The 14,562-nt window shown below is 42.9% G+C and overlaps 1 protein-coding gene across 11 annotated transcripts in view; it reads left to right on the top strand.

Moving 5' to 3' along the window:
- TBC1D5 (TBC1 domain family member 5) overlaps positions 1-14,562 on the top strand; it is a 487,219-nt gene that overhangs the window by 388,896 nt on the left and 83,761 nt on the right. For 10 of the 11 annotated variants that reach the window (XM_039523970.1, XM_039523969.1, XM_039523966.1 and 7 more), the window contains 2 exons: positions 150-409; positions 11,005-11,070. In XM_039523970.1, the coding sequence (XP_039379904.1) occupies positions 150-409; positions 11,005-11,070 (326 nt within the window). The remainder of the gene's footprint in view (positions 1-149; positions 410-11,004; positions 11,071-14,562) is intronic. The other variant, XM_039523964.1, reaches the window with a different exon arrangement.

Below are 14,562 nucleotides of genomic sequence, written 5' to 3'. Positions count from 1 at the left end.
AAATTCATGTGTGCATGTAAATTTCTATATGTGTAATGTCCTTGTGCCTTAGAAGATTTTTTCCACTCTTTGTAAAACGCTGCATATATTTGTAATGCTCTATAAATTACTAATGATCGTGATATTTTCATTTCCATTTTATCTTTCAGTGCCAGTGCAAAGGTTGCTCCACTGAACATTAATAAAGTCTCCAATAGCTTGCTTAATTTTGGTCGAAAGCTGATTGCCCCAGCAATGGCTTCAGGTAGTCCTGCAGGCCCAGCTATTAGTGCTAGCAGCAGCAGCTTTCCTTCTGCTGTAATGCCCATCAGGAGCACTGTGGAGCCCCTCCAGCACCAACACCTGCAGGCGCAGCAGCAACAGCAGAGAATGATGAAATCGGAAAGCATGCCAGTTCAGCTGAGCAAAGGTAAAAATGAGACATAAGAAAAGACTCCAGGTGTGGCGTGGAACTCCACAAATCTCAAAAGGAATCTTGTGGTCAAAAATTAGCCCAAGAGGGAGAAATTTTTTATATTGATTTTATCTAGTATTTCTATAGATTAACATTGCTGTAACTGAAATAGTCAACTTGCTGCTAAACTTAGACATGTTTTCTATGTACTGTGGTATGTTTGCACCTTAATGTGATTTATTTTAGAAATTGTGGCTGTAGAGAACATACAAATAGGATTTTCCCATCTTTTAAAATGAACAAAAAATGTTCAGGGAGGAAATGGTGGATTAAACAATCTAACACAAAATCTTAGCTGCCCCTCTAGATGTTATTTTCTTCTCTCTTAAATGGCTAATATTACATTTTGGGCTGTATAACTCCTCATAGTTGAGGAAATGGCTATCAGGCATAAAGATCTTGTGTAACAGTACTAGCTGAGTACTAATGAAGGAACATAATGTCACTGTAAAATGTTTTGTGATTGATCAATATCTCATTCCGTTCAGAATGCTGGTGTCTGATTTTGATTACAATTAATAGCATAAAACGTATTTGCTTTTGACAATTGGCATTACACCTGGAGGGAGCCATTACTCCTTTTAAGAAATACTGACTTTTTTCTTGAGGCTTAAAATGATTCTATTTCCTTCATTTTTCTCAATTCAATTTTTTTTTTTACAGTCAACAAAATAAATAGTGGGTGATCTAAACCTCAACCACAGTACAGTGCACTGTACAGGATACAGACTTCTGCTTCTTGGGCTAATGACTGCCAAGGAGATAACGTTGTTCTTTATAAAGGAGGAGTATGTAGACTCTGTGTATTCATTTCTGTCTACCTCCAAGCATCTTCTAGTGGATTATGAGCTTGAAGGCTGACGGTTCTCCTGAGCCCCACAGTAAGCACACAGTAGGAAGTTGTGTTTTGGTCAGAGCTGAAAACATATGGGGAGGAAAATAATACAAAAATAATACTTTGCATATCTATGACCCAAATTTCCTCCTCCTCCTTACCTGCCATATCAAGGGTCCTGGTGGGCCAACTCTAGCTTCTTATCAGGCATCATGTGGCCAGTGGCTATTGGTTGACCAGAACCGAAAAGGACAGTCACAGTAGCCCTCCTTTTCCTACACATGTATAGAGTAATTTGAAGCACTTTTCTAGGTGCCTGGCTGAAGTCCAGCTAAGTAGTTCCTTAGCAACCCCAACTCAGACTTGGGGCACTGCAGAAACTGCTCCAGCAAGGCTCTACAATCTGTAAAAGTGAAGTTCCTTGCATAAGGGTAGTTGTATGTGGGCTGAAGGAGAAACTGAAAACCAATTAGTTCCTTAATGGCTCTCAGTTGAAGCAGGGCCCCACCTGACTCACAGGTAGAAATGTCAGACGACCCAATCGTGCTCCTATTGAATCTTTGATAAAACTCCTAGTCACTTCAGTGGAAGCAGATTGGGGCCTGAAGAGAAACAATTCCAATGATTTTTGATCTTTTTAAAAATAATGTTCCCCTTTCAGCAATTTCACAGCCCCGTTTTTTGTCCCCATTTTTTGTGGGGCAGGGTGGTAATAAAGTGAGGTCCTTGTAAATTTTGGAGGTTGTCTGCTTCAGATAAAAGGAGTGAATGAGCCGAGAACACTGGGTATGTCTACACTAGGAAAAAGGTGAGTTTCTACATCATGACAACTGACACATTGGGAAATCCTAGCCTAAACAGAGCAAGTTGTAGTTCTACCTAGATTTAGGTGAACCCAAAGGTTTCCCAGTCTACACTAGGATTTTACAACACGCTACCTGTCATGTGTTAGCCATCATGTTGTAAAAACACCCTCTAAATACAGTAACCAGTCAGAACAGAGATTTGTGGGGGTAGGTCAGAGAAGAGAGATTTGTAATCCTCCTACAGTTATTACAAAAGTTACCATATAATGATTATTTACAACTTCCTGCACAAGTAGCAGTACAGGGATTTACATGCTGTACTGTTGTTGACAAATAATAGTAGTGATACAAGTTAGAGATCCAGAACCAGTCTGGGCACAGGGAACTTCATAGTTGGAAAAAATCCTACAGTTATGCTTAAGTAACGTATCGCATCCATGCTTTATGTTAGAGACTATTCCATTTCAGTATAATGAAGGGTAATAAGCATCTTTGTGTATCTGTAATTGGTATTTTTCTTTAGTCCAGTATTCTGTCATTGGTTTACACTGATTTGAGATTTCTCACTATTGTGTAATATAGCACCATTAGATGTGATTTAAAGACCAAAAAGACTTGAAATCATTAACTATGTCTAAATTTTTTGTATATGTAGTGAGAATGGTAACAATTGCTGTTTTCTATATTAGTTGACTATACTGTTTGTTTTTCTAAATAGATGATATTTCAATTTTCCTTTGATAAGCTACAGTTGATTGGTAATTCTAAATTATGGCAAACAAATGAGTCTAAAAGTGCTGTGATTTAGTTTTTTGAGAAACCAAGCCCAAATGGCTATAGAAATGTTAATTCATCTCTCTAAATTAATATATATGGAGCAGCTGATGAACGCAGATTCCTTATCTGCCTAGAGACATGGCTGTACCCAGACACATCACTGTCTTTTTGTAATGATCATTTTGCAGATATTAGCATCGTGAAAGAAAGGGGTGCCTTGGGTACCTTCCACCTTAGATCTTTCTCCTCTCATGTAAACAAAGCAAAGACTTTGAGATGTGGCTAATATTTAGAAAAACGTAATAGTTTGAGACCATACTTATTTTTAAAAAACTGTAAGTAAGCTATTTTTATTATCATGGTATAAACTCAGGATACCATGAGGATTTTATAGGGGATTACTGGAGATCGGGGATGTGTGCATAGATGGGTCTGGTAGCTAAGGTGTGGATGTGCCTTCTTCCCCTTGCTTCAACCATCTGCTTTTTTCCTCCTCAGTTCTCAGCACTGTATCTCTCCTCAGTTTCCTTCTGCCACACACATTATTTCTCTCTGTTGCATTTGCTCTTAGGCTCTCATTCAAAGAACACTTGTGCACATGTTTAAGTACATGAATGGGCCCCCTGAAGTCAGGGGGACTATTCAAGTGCATAAAGATAAGCCATGTATAAGCATTTGCAGGATTGGAGGTTGTCTTTGTTTTCACCCTCACCCACCACACCTTTCTTCCTTTTATTCCCTAATGCTCTCAATACACTTCCACTATCTGGTGCTCTCTCATGATCCAATTGAGATGACTAGAAACATGGATACCAGCCCAAAGTCTGACAGACACCAGCACTTCAAGTAGTGCCTACAGTCTCATGCTGTACATGGTTCTGACATGTGGAGAGAACTGGCTATAGATGGCTGCTAAGGGGGAGGCTTTAGGTAGACCATAATAACAGATCCAGGAGTGATCCCTCAGGTACATATGCGCTCACCTATTCTGCTGGCAGTTTCACCAGCTCAGCCGGCTGACAGCTCCTTGAGGTGACAGTATGCTGTTCTTTACAAAAACAAAGCACTGTATTCTGTAAATCTGATCAGTGCAGACCCTGTAAAAGAGGCATTCCTTGTTTTCAGAGATCATGATTATCCTAGTTGTTTTGAAAAGCTGAAGTTATGTTGTTCATTTACATTAATGTATAGCGGGTTGTAACCATGGTGAACAAGACAGATTGCTTACTGTTTTCTTGGGCCAGGGCTGAGGGAGTGGTCGGTTGCAAAATGTATTCCATACCTGACAGAATAAAGCCAGCCTCTGTCCTGGATGGCATAGCTCTTCTAGATTAGCACACCCTGCTGAACAGTCACCAACTAGCTGTGGCAGCAGTTACAATAGTGTTGTTGTGCCTGTTGCTGCTTCTTCGAGTAGTGTCCCTATGAGGCTCCACTGTAGGTGTGGCTGCATCCCTGCGCTGCTGATTGGAGAACTTCAGCAGCAGTATCCGTTGGACCCACGCATGCGCTGTCTCTCCTCGTGCTGCACCACAAGGCTAGGCAGCGCACAAGGGCTAACCATCCTCGGTTCCTTCTCAACTGCCCCTGGCTAGAGACAGAGCCTTTAGCTGTCCATTAGCGGATTGTTAACTCTCCTTTTCGGTTGTTAATCTTTAGCTTTTAGAAACCCTGTAGCCTTTGATTTTTATTTATCCATGCCCTAAAGAAAAAAACAACCCAATAATAACAACAACAAGAAAAAAAGAAAAGACTTGGTTCTTGCGTCAACCCCTGGTGTGGGGGGCACCCCTGGACAAGGGTATGCCCAGCTCTTCAGGCTTCAAGAAGTGTCGCACTTGCAATCCTGGTCATGGGCAAGCACTCTGAGTGCATTCACTGCCTCAGCAAGGGCCATATCCAACAAAAGAGTTCCCTCTGCCAGCAGCACTGACTGAAATTTTGCAAGGACAGAGAGCTCCACCAGAAAATTATCTTTATGGAGACGGCTCTCTGACCCCAGCCCTCCAGAAGGCATGCATCTTCCCCTCAACCTTCGACTTCAAAGGATAGTGGGCCAAAGAAACAGTTCGAGGACTCCTCTCCTAAGTCAAAAAAGAAAGCAGGAAATCCCCTCAGCAAGCTCAGGGATAGCCAAAAGCAATCACCCTCTCGGTATCCTCAGCACTGCCGACACAAGGATCATCCGGCACCCATGTCTCACGGGAACAGTCAGTGTCCAGTTCCTTTGATAGGCCCACAGACTCTTTGAACATGGGTACCGAATCTTCGGTACAAATAGACAATGGCAAATCCCCTAAGAAGCTCCTGGTACACGAGCTGCCGTCTGTACCAGTGGTGGCATTGGCCCATCCAGCACCAGAGAGATCAGTATGGGTGAGGTCCCTATCTCCCCTGGCACTACCACCAACACTCAGATGCTCGGTAAAGGCAGAATTCCATTAGGCCAGTGACCTGGCTATGTTGGAAGCTCCTGGCTCTTCGCCCCTTGGTACCGATCCCATGGCACTGAGCCATGGCTGACCTGGGCTATTCTCCCACAGTCATGTCATGCCCCTCGGATATCGAGTTAGGGATCGGTCAGTAAGTCGGAGAGGGTTTCCTCTGTACTCCTCTCAAGCTCCATATAGGGCCCAATATTAACAGGGTCTGAGAATGTATCACCAGACAGCACCATCACCATCTTGGTATGGTCACCCATGGTCACATCCACCAGGCCCTATGCCACCCTAGTGGCAATACTGGGACCCCTGGGTGGCGCAGCAACAGCCTGCCTCATGGGCACAGAGTATCACCTGAGAGCTTCTGAGGCATGCTCCCTCAGCTAGAGCATCACAGGCCTCGGAACCCCAAGAGGTGGACAGAGGAGGAGGCCACACCCAAGGCCATATCCTCTTCTTCACCGGACAAAGCAGTCATGCCATCACCACCTTCTGTGGCAGATGACTTCCGCTTGTTCCAAGATCTGGCGAAGAGAGTGGCAGACAGCCTCTGCATACTATTGGAGGAGGTTAAAGATGCACACCAACAGCTTATTGACATCCTCCAGGCCTTATCTACCTCCAAAATTGCCCTCCCAATCATTGAGGCCATCCTAGACAGAGCTAAAATGGTGTGGCAAACCCCAGCCTTGGTGACCCCAACATGCAAGCGGGCAGACAAAAATATTATGTCCCCACAAAGAAATCAGAGTTCCTGTTCACTCACCCACCACCCAATTCCATCGTGGTGGACTCTGAAATCTCACGGCCAACAGCACGACTCCAGGACAACACCCTATGGCAAAGACTGGAAACACCTTGATCTCTTTGGTAGGAAGGTGTATTCCTCAGCTACCTTACAGTTTCGAATTGACAACTACCAGGCACTCTTAGCAAAGTATGAGTACATGAATTACAATAAATTACATGACTTTATTGATAAGCTGCCGGAGAGCTTCCAGGATTCCTTCAATGCCATGATCCAGGAAGGACAACTGGTGGGAAAAGTAACTTTGCAATCGTCCCTTGACCCCGCCCACCTGGCTGCCAAGATCATCTCCACAGATACGATGATGAGATGGGCCCCGTTGCTCCACCCCTCAGGATTCCCAGAGGAGATGTAGATCACAGTGGCCGACCTCTCTTTTGAGGGGATGAAGCTCTTCGCCGAGAAGACCAACACCTCTCTCCGCTCCTTGAAGGATTCCAGGACCACTCTCCAGGGCACTGGGAATCTACACACTGCGACAAAAGAGACTTTTTAGCCCTCAGTACCACTGGAGGCCTTATTTGTCCCAATTCCCGTCACAATGGCACTAAGTCTCAGAAGAAAAAGGGAAAGTTCTCGAAATGAAAGCCTTCAGGTGCCCAGTCCTCAACTCAACCATGTGCCCCTAAGCATCACTTTTGACAGGCAGGTCGAGGCACTGCAAGACCACTCCTCACTACTACCTGCAGCCATGTACCCATTTGGCCACCATTTGGCAATGTTCCACAGTGGTTGGGAGCTCATAAAGTTGGACAGATGGGTCCTAGAGATCATCAGATCTGGTTATTCTATCCACTTCACCTCCCTGCCCCCTCTACAACACCCTTTCCTGTCCCTCTTCAGGGACTCTTTTCACGGAACTCTTCTACAGCAGGAAATAGATCAGTTCCTGCAGTTAGGAGCCATAGAACCAGTACCTCAGCATCTCTGAGGCAAGGTGTTTACTCTCTGTACTTTCTGATACCTAGAAGGAAGGGAGGTTGGAGGCCCATCCTGGACCTCAGAGTTCTCAACAAGTTTGTCAAAACTCAGAAGTTCCAGATGGTCACACTATCAATGATCATTCTGTCACCAGTACAGGGAGACTGGTTTTCAGCCCTCAACCTGCAAGGGCTTGTTTCACTCTGGAAAACAACCATTACCAATACAGGGTCCTTCCCTTCAGACTTTTATCAGCCCTGAGAATATTTTTCAAAGTTCCCTCAGTGATGCCCACATATTTAAAATCTCAAGGGATAATGATCTATCCTTACCTAGATTACTCTCTTCAGTGCCCAGTCACTTCAGGAGGCTCAACAAGACAGTGAGGGCATGATGCACTCGTTCGTGGAACTGGGCCTACAGATGAATGCCCAGAATTCAACCCTCACACCAGTGCAATGCCTAGAATTCATAGGGGCCGACCTAGATGCACTACAGGACAAAGCCTTCCTACCTCAGGACAGATTTCTGACCCTGATATCACTTACAGACATGACTCAATGCAGCCCTCAAGTGCCAGCCACAATCTGCCTCCAGCTCCTGGGGCATATGGCAGCCGGCATGGTGGTGATTCCACATGCCAGACTTCACATGTGATGCCTACAGCTGTGATTCAGCTCGGTTTACAGGCCAAATAGGGACAGATTGGATAAACCTGTCACTGTCCACCATGATCAAGAACTCCCTGGACTGGTGGAAGAACCCAGCCAGTGCATGCAAAGGGATCCCCTTCTTTCAGTGCTACCTTCGTCACTCCTTATCACAGACACATCATAGGATAGGGCATGCATTTAAACTGTCTCACAGCGCAAGGCAAATACCATACATCCCCACTTGAGGATCCTCCACCTTAAAGCATGGCTCCTATGTGGCTCCAGCACCTATAGAGCTCATGCTCAAAGGATGTGCAAGAGGTTCTACTACCCAGTAGAAAGTCCTCCACACAATGCACTTACCTTCAGTAATGGTCCAGGTTCCAGATTTTGTACACATCCCAACAGATCTCTCCAGTGTCATCAGCTCTTTCACATATTCTGGAATATGCTCTGACACTTAAAACATCAGGGTTATCCCTGAGTGCTCTAGCAGCTTTTACAGCATTTCACCACGCCGTAGAGGGTACTCCGTACTTTTGCACCCAACCACTACAAGGTTCCTTAAGGGAATAACAAATCTCTTCCCTCAACCTCAACTTCCCACCCTTCGTGGTACCTAAACCTAGTGTTGAAAGGGCTGTCTAGGCCCTGCCTTTCGCTAGCATACCCATCGATGAAAACAGTCTTTCTGGTTGCAATTATCTCAGCAAGGGGAAATAGCAGCTCTGATGGCGCATCGCACGTACACAATATTCTTCTCTGACAAGGTTAAATTCAGGCTGCATCCGAGGTTCATCCCTGAGGTGACCACCTCGTTTCACATGAGTCAGTCTCTTCACCTTCCCGCCTTCTACCCCAAGCCTCACTGAGACAATAGGGAGGCCATATTGCATACCCTGGACGTTAGGAGAGCCCTTGCATTCTACCATGACAGGACAAAGGCCTTCAGGATGTTCCTTTCACTATTTCTCTCTATGGCGGAAAGATCTAAGGCCTCAGCAATATCAGCCCAAAGACTCTCCAAGTGGCTCTCGAATTGCATCAAGCAGTGCTGCCAAATTCATAACATGGCCCCTCCAGATTCGATCCATACACATTTCACAAGATCTATCTTCTCATTTGTTACTTTCCTCAAGGATGTTCCCATTTCAGAGATCTGCAGAGTAGCAACATGTCATTCCACACCTTCGCAGAACAGTATGTGAGCACCGGGGACTTTGCCTCTGATGCCATCTTTGGCTTCACAGTACTGTCATCTGACTAACTCTACTCCAAAGTCCCAGCCCTGCAAGGGGATACTGCTCAGGAGTCACCTACAGTGGAGCACCCTTAAGGACACTACTCAAAGAAGAAGGTTACCTTGTGTAGTAACGATGGTGCTTCGAGATGTGTGTTCCTATGGGTGTTCCACAACCCGCCCTCCTCCTCTCTGCTTCAGAGTTCTTGCTATTACTCTGTTGTAGAGAAGGAACTGAGGACGGTTAGCCCGCGCGCACTGGGTAGCCTTGTGGCGCAGCACAAGGAGAGACAGCACACGTTTGGGCCTAATGGACACTGCTACCAAAGTTCTTCAATCAGCAGCACAGGGACAGAGACACACCTACAGCAGAGCACTCATAGGGGCACTACTCAAAGAACCATCATTACTGCCCAAGGTGGTAACTACTTCTTCCACCTGTAAAGTTGCTCACAGTACATTTATAATGAAGGGAGCTTATTTTTTTATCAGTAGCTGATTTTTAAAAGCTCAATAATTGGTGTTCTTTCTTCATTTTAAAGTTTTTGTAATGTGCTGAATCCTTGTAAGGATAATGCCTATGCACTACAATAAGGTAAATGGGGAACTGTAGACTGATCTAAAAGAATACAATTCTAAATCTGCAAATTCCAGATTAGTCTGTCATGTTACAAATAATAGTTGAACTGAGTACCAAGGCACTGAGGGTGCCACCTAATTGAAAAATCAAATTCTGCTAATATTAAATTAACCTTACTCAGCCTACCCTACATTACAGGAAAAGATTGGGCATCAATACTGCTTTCTTGTGCTAGATAGCATGCTACCAGCATAAGAATTAAAATATTGTCCTGTTCGTACTAAAGGAAGGACTTCATTGACACTGAGGTTAAATTTAAAGCTTGAGTTCAATGTGCTGTATATAGAGCTTGTTATCCTAAAAGGAACATAAATGTGATGGTGAAAATGTCTCTGAAAAAAAACTGGCTAAGTTGTTTCCCTTTGTGTGTCACAGGATTTCTTGTTTTTTTTCAGAAGCCACTTACTCTTTAATTACCAACTGGTGATGCGTTCATAGAAGAAAAGAGTTTCTCCTTCAGTTCGTCTCTGTGATATTGACTGTACCTAATTTTTTTATCATTTAAACTACACTACAAGATTTAGTTTTCCTTTAGGGTCCTTGATTCAAAAAGGTTTTTGATTTGAATGCCATTTTATCACAAGCACATATTAAATGACCAATATGAAAATGAAATGCCACCAAAATTATGTTTGGCTATTGGAGCGTCCAGGCTACTATTCATTTTGCATGTTTTCATTTCTGAAGTAGTTGTAGTAACACAAGATCTTTGTAATCAATACAACATTATGACATGCCACTCAACACAGTGTATTTGAATTCACTATATTTTAACTTCCCGCTGATTATATCTGGAAAACAAGTGTGTTGTTTCTGGGGCAAAAGGGAGCAGCTGTGCTTACTCAAAGCAGAGCTACATAGTAATGAATAGAATAAACTGCAGACTAACAAATCTGTTACTCTTTTTGTTGATTTTCGTACTGCATTACTGATAACACAATTTCATACGCGATTAAGACAACGCATATTAAAATCAGCAACATAAAGGTGTGAGTTTAGCAGCGCCCTAAAACAAATTGCCACAACTAAACATATTTTGCTTCTAGCACTTCACAATAGCACAACACTCTGATACTATTTTGTGCATTAGTATCAGTTGTACTATCATTGTGAAGAGCCAGAAGCAAATCATGTTTAGCTGTGCAAATTTGTTCACATCTTTATGTAAATAAAAAAATCTCTTTACACATTGGTTTTTTTTTTCCAGCATACCTGCTTTATTTAAAAAAAACACACCTTTCTTTGCCAAACAGCCCATTAGTTTTTGCCAACTCTGACAGATTTTTCAGCTACTGTTTTTGCTTGGTTCATGTTTCTTGTGTGGAGTTAGTGTCACCATCGTTCAATGAACCACAGGTTAAAAGACTTTATTTCAATCATTTGTATTTGTTCTTGTAAAAATCCTAAGATGTTTTTATTTATTTACTAGGAGATGTAGTTACAGGCAGCGAAGCACAGATGTCTGTTCCTGCTCAGAATCTAACAGCCCTCCAAGGTACAGTTGCTATGGCAACTCATAGTATCTCTTTGCCTGCAGCATTATCATTGGTCTGTCAAGGAACCCCCCGCTGATTTCATCTGTGATGTTTCCATTTCCAGTGCTTATTAACTCACTGTCCTCATCCATCCACAGAGTGGCACTGTTGTTCAGAAGAAAAAAGGTTTCCCTTCAATTCATTAACATGATGATGCTGAGTGTGGCTGTGATACTGATTTACATTCACTATGTGCCAGCTTCTGTCTTTGCTAAAAATCTGATTTATCTTGTATTTTGTAGTTAATTTCACATGTTACTTTGTTAATATTCAGGTGCTCTTTTTTGGTGCATATATTCACAATGATAATCTTCAACGGAGATATTTTGGACTGGAAGCCTGCTGCAATTAGCAGGAGGTGCACTTTTATAGTTTACTTAAAGAGAAGGCGTAGCTGCCTGAATATGAAATATTTAGATATAGATATCTGTAGGTTAAATTGTTTTAAATAAATTGAAAAACTGAGTTGAAAAATTTTATACCACTTAAAATTTGGTAAAGACAGGGGAATTATACAGTAGTTTGCATGAACTTTGAAAATCATTAGCAAAGAAAGTCAAGTTAATAAGAAACAACACCTGTGGAAATCATTCTTTTTCAAATTTCAGTACTACAGCCTAGTTACTGCAACTGCCGTATTATAGATTAGCAGATCTGAGTACTCTTCACTTCTCCTTGAAATCCTGTCCTACTTTGGCTTTCATGGCATAGTCCTCACTTTTCATATCCTCTTCCCCTTTTCATGGGACTTCAGAGGGCTCTCTCCTTAATCCTTATCTTGCTCCATTCTTTATCCCTGGACAGCCTCCTCAGCCAACATGAATTCAACTATTACCTTTATGCTCACTACTGACAAATCAACTTCTCTATGGCTGATCTGTGTTCCTCCTGCCCAGTCCCTGATTTCAGTATGGCTCTCCAGTGTTTGTTTCTATATGGCTCATCTACAACTCCCCCTTAGTAAAGCTAAAACCAAACTGGTTTTTTTTTTCTTCCTAAATCCTCTCCACTTTCCCCATCCTCCACTGAAGTTACTGCCACCATCCTCGAGGCTCACAGCCTGGAAAGTAACTTTAGCCCCTTACTCTTATTATTCCCACATATCCAGGTGGTATCTAAATCTTGCTACTTCTTCCTCCAGAATGTATAGAAAATCAGAAACTTGCTCTCTGTCCTGAAACTAAAATGTTCATAACTCTTCTTATCCAATTTTGATTCTCACAACCTCCTCCTTTTAGCCTGACTTATATCTGAGTCGTCATCTCCAATACCTTCAAAATGCAGCCACTAATATTCTCTCCCCTGCTCACCAGTCTGTCATCCCCTCTCTGAGTCCTTCTCCTGGCTTCCCATTGCACACCACATTCATTTTAATCTCTCATTTTTGCCTTCAAGGCTCTGCACGCCTCCACCTCAGCCCTTTCGCCAACAATGCCAACCGTGATACACAATTCAGTTTCTTCTCCTAACCCAGCATCTGTGCCTTTTTCCAGGGGTACAGAAACAGAGCCTTTGTAACCACAGGACCAGGCAGAACATCAGCTGCCTTTAGCAGCAGGCAAATAGTCAGTGTTGTGGGAGCACTGATTCTTCTGGCGTGGGGAAGGTATACTAGCTGGAGTACTCTCTCTGCATTTTGACTTGGCATCCTCAATCTCTGTGAGCAAATAGGCAACCATTTCTGCATCCATGCACATGTATATACATAGTAAACATACTGTGTGGTAGTGTGCTCAGACTAGTCTTACATTTAGTACTGCATTGTTTTTTATTTTCTTCTTTACATTCCTGTGATGTTTTTACCTTGAGCTTTCTGAAGTCCGCTGTGTCTAGATTGAAGCTCTCCCCCCCCCCCGCCCCCCATGCATGTTTCCATTCTAGAAGGTTGGACTATTAGTATGCTATTTTGAGCTCCTTTTAATGAGGATGGAGTGTATTGATCTTAGATTGAGTAGCAGAGGGGAGAGGGTTGTTGTGATTCAGTGATGTTCCAAGGTTGCTAGTTGAAGCACTAGAGAAGAATGGGCTGTATTTCGCTAGTGGTATTGTCTCATTACTATATATAGTTCTGTTTGTCGCCTTTTTACACATTGTGGCGGCACATTTGAGGTAGGGGTTCTGTTCCTTATTTATTTGTTTTGATTCTACTTGATTTTCTCAAATTATATGCTTCCTTAGATGTCCTCATTGTGGTTAGCCATTCTGTAGGGTGAGTGTACTATGTCATTAATTGATAAGTGTGGTGAATCAGTGGAACATGCTACAGAGTCCCAGATGTTATTTTGTATTTACTCTGCTGAGGTCCTGAAACCTGTGCCGTGCAGGCAATGCTCAAATGTGTTCTTCCAACATAAAATTAAGATTCTTAAGTTTTCAAAAATGGACACAGGTGGAATAAATCTGAAATAGTTGACACAAGCATTATGGTAAGACTTTGTGATTTCCACAATGCAAGTCTCAAGGGAGCTGCAACTCTGCCAAATTTTAGACTGACAGCATTGGAGTTTGCTATTTAAATGAGTCCTGTTTTGTTACTCAAAGCATATAGGGCTGGTTTGACTTGTCTTTGATTTGTTTTCTCCAATTTTAGATTTGGCAGCCTTTCTGGTCATTGCTGATAGCCTGTTTTAATTAATTATGATTCGCCACTCCTTTCTGATTCTGGATATGTAGTTCTTGATCTTCCCAATAATTGTCGGTATCACAGTAGTGCCCACAGGAATGAAGTAGACACAAAGTTCAATGGTGATTATTTTCCTTAGGTTTTCTCAAATTTATGTGCAAATTCTTTTTTCATAGTCTAGTGTCCATTTGAGCAATCATAGACTCATAGACTCTAAGGTCAGAAGGGACCATTATGAACATCTAGTCTGACCTCCTGCACAATGCAGGCCAGAGAATCTCACCCATCCACTCCTGTAACAAACCCCTAACCTATGTCTGAGTTATTGAAGTCCTCAAATTGTGGTTTGAAGACCTCAAGCTGCAGAGAATCCTCCAGCAAGTGACCCGTGCCCCATGCTGCAGAGGAAGGCGAAAAACCTCCAGGGCCTCTGCCAATCTGCCCTGGAGGAAAATTCCTTCCCGACCCCCAAATATGGCAATCAGTTAAACCCTGAGCATGTGGGCAAGACTCACCAGCCAGCACCCAGGAAAGAATTCTCTGTAGTAACTCAGATCCCACCCCATCTAACATCCCATCACAGACCACTGGGCATACTTACCTGCTGATAATCAAAGATCAGTTGCCAAATTAATTGCCAAAATTAGGCTATCCCATCATACCACCCCCTCCATAAACTTATCAAGCTTAGTCTTAAAGCCAGATATGTCTTTTCCCCCACTATTCCCCCTGGAAGGCTGTTCCAGAGCTTCACTCTTCTAATGGTTAGAAACCTTGGTCTAATTTCAAGTCTAAACTTCCTAGTGTCCAGTTTATATCCATTTGTTCT

Source organism: Mauremys reevesii, linkage group 2 (assembly GCF_016161935.1).
Source record: "Mauremys reevesii isolate NIE-2019 linkage group 2, ASM1616193v1, whole genome shotgun sequence".
Classification (NCBI taxonomy): Eukaryota; Metazoa; Chordata; order Testudines; family Geoemydidae; genus Mauremys; species Mauremys reevesii.
This window is presented reverse-complemented; position numbering and strand designations above follow the sequence as displayed.